At 43.8% G+C, this 5,458-nt stretch overlaps 1 protein-coding gene across 1 annotated transcript; it reads left to right on the plus strand.

The window, feature by feature from the left end:
• Positions 1-211: 211 nt before the first annotated feature.
• LOC112571127 (forkhead box protein G1-like) lies at positions 212-4,242 on the plus strand (the record flags this gene model as incomplete). The annotated part of the gene is made up of 1 exon (XM_025249939.1): positions 212-4,242. A coding segment is annotated over one exon (1,701 nt), but the record flags the coding sequence as incomplete, so codon positions are not given.
• Positions 4,243-5,458: the final 1,216 nt, after the last annotated feature.

Consider the following 5,458-nt stretch of genomic DNA (forward strand, 5'->3'; position numbering starts at 1 on the left):
TTACCCTGTGTTGAAGACTCGGACAGTAACCTAAAAGATAATGGTTCATCTTCAAGGGCTCATCAAGCACCCAAAGCCTCGACTCCCGTTTAGCATCAGCAGCATGTTGGGGCAGGACTACGAGGAAGACGCGGATGAAAGCGAGGTCGACATTGTCGGTAACGATGACGAAGATGACAAGAGTTACAGCAGTCAGTCCTGACCATGGCCTGGGTCCCCGCAGCGCCGCGCACGAGGCCGCGATTTGCTTGATGAGCGGAGAGAAAGATCCCCTGCCGACGACAGCGACGAGGATGCCCTGTCGCCCAGCTTGGAGGACGAAAGCGATGGGTTTCCAGCGTCGTCTCGTAACCATGGCAACCACTACAGAGCGACGCCTCACCTGGACGCCAGCGCGTGTCATTACGCCGAGTCGCCGTCAAATGACGCCGCGCTGGAGTCGGAGGCGAACGTCAGTTGCCATGATGTTGCATCAGAAGGGTTCACGGACACCGAGCTGCACCCTGACGACGATGCGGAAGGGGAGAAGAAGGACAAAAGAGACGACAGCGAGGAAGGACAGATGGAGGCAGGGGACGACAAGAAAGACAAAGACGGGAAAGATGAGGACAAAGGTCCCGAGAAGCCCCCGTACAGCTACAACGCCCTCATCATGATGGCCATCCGCAGCAGCCCGGAGCAGCGCATGGCCCTCAGCCAGATCTACGAGTTCATCATGAAGAACTTCCCTTACTACAAGGGCAACAAGCAGGGCTGGCAGAACTCCATTCGCCACAACCTCAGCCTTAACAAGTGCTTCATCAAGGTCCCTCGCCACTACGACGATCCGGGGAAGGGGAACTATTGGATGCTGGACCCGGCTTGCGATGACGTGGTCATCAGGGGAAACAAACTCGGTCGTCGGCCCAAGTCTGTTGTCCGCACTAAGTGGTCTCACCTCTGGATGGGTGGGTCTCCCATGGCGTCCGCATACTCTCGCTACGCCTTGGCCGGAAGTCTGTCCGCTGGGGGACTGTATCCTAGTCATCATCCAATGAGCCGCTTCCACCCGTATACCGCTCTACCCCACCCTGGCTTCTACCCTACCAAACTGACCGCTGCGGCGGCATCCGTCAACGCGGTCGCAGCTGCTGCTGCAGCAGCTGGACTAACCACCTGGCCACATGCGGCCAATCCTGTAAGCTATCTTAGCCACATGCCCGCCACCCGGGGTGCTGCTAACCCCGCTGCGTCTGTGATGATGTATCCAGAATATGCGGCAGCCTACGCAGAACACTTGGCAGCCGCGGCTTCTGCCGTACCCAAGCTGTCAGCGAAGGCGCTCAACTTCTCCGTCGAGAAACTTCTGGCTGGCAACGGCAACGGTGGTGGCGCAACGGACCTCCAGGCGGAAGCCAGGAAGAAAGGTATGGACGAGGTCAGGAAGTCACTTCCGGTCACTCCGGTGCCTGGGTCTCCCACCTCCCCATCCCGCCAGACGCCACACGCCACTAAGCCAGTGTCACCGCTAACGTTGGTGGCGTTGTCGTCGTCAACGTCTGCCCTCAGCCCCGCGACCCTGACGACGGTGGGTAGGGGAGGTCTCCAGGTGCGCGACAGAGGTGCGCAGGCGACCCCGACCTCGCACGCCTTCTCTCCCTTGTTCCTCCAGTCCTCCTCGGCCGCGGCGCTGGCGTCTTTGTCGTCTGCCTCTTCTTCTTCCATTTCAACATCCTCTTCCTCGTCGTCGACCTCCGCCTCTTCGCTGGTGTCCGCGGGAGGGTGCCTGCCGTCGGCGTTGAGCGAATTTCACATGTACCCTCCTCTCCAAGCGGGTAGGGGCTATCACCATCACAGTCCCCACCCCGCTCACCTGTCTGTCATGGCAATGCCAGTGACCGCAGAACTTCACAGCAGAGACTGCAGCAGGTAGCCGTCAAAACGACTTTTTCTTCCCTTAGTTATTTTTTTCTCATTTTTTTTTATCACCATTACTACTTACTGACAGGTTCAGTGAGTAATGTAAACAAGATTTACAGTGCGAGTCAACAATACCACACAATGTGTACATTTATGCCCTAACTTACAGTGCCGTTCAGTACAACCAGGCAATGTGTACAGTTTTCTTTTCATTATTATTATTTTTGTTTTGTTGATGTGTGTGAGTGCGTCTGACTTCAACAGAACCAGATCAAATATGTACAGTTATCCACTCGCTACAGTGAACCACTCAATGGCCACATCGATATTTTGTGAGGCTTTGATGTAACAAAAAAATGAATGTTAAAAAATGTGCTTGTGTTGACATTAAATTATCCAGTGATGTGGAAAAAAAACTGACGAAGGTCTGGCACATGCTACAAATTTCTCTCAAAATATTTGTGCCCCAGTGAATATTTCTGGAACTCAAAGGAACACCATACCCATCAAACAGTGTAGTCTCTAGTGATGTGGGTTTTTTCCCCTCTAGTGTGTTTATGTGAGCTTCGATGTCACTTGGTAGGTTCTACCGACACTGTGCAGCGAATCTGTTGATCCTACAACGACTCTAACCAGGTGGACGACTAAAAAAAAAAAAAAATAAATAAGTAAAAAAATATATAAATCTGCCTACAGTGTGTAGTGAAAAGTTATTGCAATCTACATGTTTCCAGCTTAGTTATAAGTAATATTGTAGATTCGCAAGTAAGATAAAAAAGAGTGTGTGTGTGTGGATGCAAAAGGTGTGTGTGTGTGCTCTCTGAAATGTTCTGGAGTTTTATACACTCGTAAAAAAAAAAAAAAAAACTCACGGGTCGTCGGAATGGTTTCACTGTCGTCTGATGGCGGTAAATGTTTCTCTCATTACCGTTGCCCAAACACCGTTTCACTTCATTATAGTGAAACCACGACATATAATAAATTTTTCTTTGTTGTAATGCTAGCATTTATAATGAGGATCGTCTCTAAAATGTGATTTTTAGGTCCACTGGCAAACATCCACAAAATTTATATCGATTGCATAATGGCTCTCATCTCATTTTTATGTTAACCACGACTAATTATTCAGTGATTTCCGTGTTACATTTGCATGAGGATGGTTAACTCAACAATTGTTATTAAAATTCCTGTAAAACATTGTGTTTTTAGGATTATTTTTAATAGTCGTCTATTGCTTGAACAATTATTTCTACTTTAATTTATTCCACATAAAGACACGAGACATATAAAAATTAATTAACTTTGCCTCTTTGTGAAAGGAGCTAAGCTTTCTCTTTGTTTAGTTGAGCTGTAGCAGATAACTTAGAGAAGGTTCTGATAACTAAATGTATTTTCTCTCATTTTATTTTATTGTGGCAATCTTGAAAACCCGCTGTTTCTAAATTAGGATGATAGTAGGATTATGATAATTGTGACGAAGCGCAGATAAATTTTAAATAATTATTATCTAATTACTAATGTTACTATGTTTTGTTTTATTATTAAATTACTACTATCATCTTGTCACATTTTTTAAAATCTAGGCCCGCGGCAGGTTAATTTTTTTATGGTCACCAGATTACCGCTGCTTAATCATTTTATTGTTGGGAATGAAAAGAAAGTCATTGTGTAAAAGTTTACTTTTTATGCAGTGTGTAGTTTGTTATAATCTTCCATTGCTATTTTATTGCCTCTTGCACTTGGGAGAGTTAATGTTTTAAATATTTTTTGTGTGAAAAAAAAAAATCTGTCGTTTATTCACGGTGCTGTCTGAAAACCCTGAAATATCTTTCGACAACATAATGAACATGGTGAGCTAATTTTGTGCCCATCATAAGGAATGAATGAAAATAATTCGTTGACATTCTTCTCCTCTTCTGGTACAAATGCTGCTATTAATGTCCCAACTATAAATAATAATGATTATGATGATTATTATTATTAATGCTTATTACCTTAGTTCCCATGTACACCTTTCATTCTTTCCACATGTGCCCCCCTCCCATTCTGGTGTGACAGTAACAAAGCACTTGTTTGTTTGAGTGCATTCATTATTGTACATTTTTACACACAGGAGAGAGGGAAGAGGGAAAAGAACTGGCAGAATGCGGCCTTTTTTCTTTTGCCGTGTTACCTGATCTTTCTGAGAAATGAAACTGTGTGAAATGGCAAATTAGGTTGCTGTTTGCAAAGCTTTTTTTTTTTTTTCATTGGTGTCACGGGGTGAATGTTTGGAAAGCCACCCATCATTCAGTTTCAAGGCATAATATCAATAAAATGCACGTCTTGTGCTAGCACATTTTACAAGCAAGCTGTTGTTTATTTTAGTTTAAAACTTGTAGCAGATTGCACAGTATAGAATGTCAGCGCGTGGTCCATGGCATACCTGTTTATTTTCTTATCCATCATCATCATTGTCTTCTATCTACATCTACAACCTCCCAAACCTCATGAGAGTTCTATAGCAGAAGCTTCAAATTATTTTTAATTTTTTACAAGTGTAAGACTATCAGGTCAAGGTTCTGGTAGCATTTTGGTATCAACAATATACATTGCTGTTCTCCACAATAGAGCCTCCACTCTCTCCCATCTTGGTCTGAATGCGCTGTAGACGCCAAGTTCTCAACACCAATCCTAATAATCATTTTCTTTCATTTTAATTGAAAAGCATCAGCACAGATATCAGTAAGCCGCAGTTCAAATACTTAAACTGAAACCATCTAGAATAATTACAACTTTTTCTTTTCACGCCAAGAATCAGCAGCACTCCTCGACCATCTCCGAATTCCCATATAATAAGACATTATTTTTAATAATGATTAACATCATGTGACACGTTAAAAAAAAAAGCTGAGTAAGTAGAAAAGAAACTAATTATTCTGCTTCTGCTGATCGATTACTACCATTTGCAATTTCCAAGAAAGAATTATAGATTGTAATTTTTTTTTAATCGTGTCTGATAAACACTTAGCACACGTAATAAACACAATCCTACTCTTTGCTTTTACATCCAGGGGGCGATAGTGAGTTAGAGTGGTCTCCCTTGATCTCCCATGACGTGGCTAGACTTGAAGAGAAGCGGGTATCGACCTCAGCTTTCTTCCCCAACACTAGGCGGCGCTGGGTGCTGAAAACTGTGCCCAGTATGCAAGAATAACAAATGATATCATGCAATCCCATTTTAAGTCGGGTAGATCATTCATACTTTCTTTCCACGACCTCGTCACGACATGTGAGACAGACCAGTCTCAAACTTTACAAAACTGCAGGTTTGTCCTCTTCTCCCTCCACATCTTCCCCCTTACAGAGTAGTTCGTCCCTCCCTGTTGCAGTGTGTTTTTCACTTACATTGTTTCGAAGTTTACAGAAAGAAATTTGTTGTTCTGATAGAATTTTATTTTATTTTTATTTTTATTGTTATTTCTTATTTTTAGTGCCCATTGGTTTAAAATACAGCCACGTAAGTCATTACATTGTCCTTGCTTGTTTTCACACAGATTATGTAGTCCACATACTCCAT

This window comes from Pomacea canaliculata, linkage group LG8, assembly GCF_003073045.1.
Source record: "Pomacea canaliculata isolate SZHN2017 linkage group LG8, ASM307304v1, whole genome shotgun sequence".
Classification (NCBI taxonomy): domain Eukaryota; kingdom Metazoa; phylum Mollusca; class Gastropoda; order Architaenioglossa; family Ampullariidae; genus Pomacea; species Pomacea canaliculata.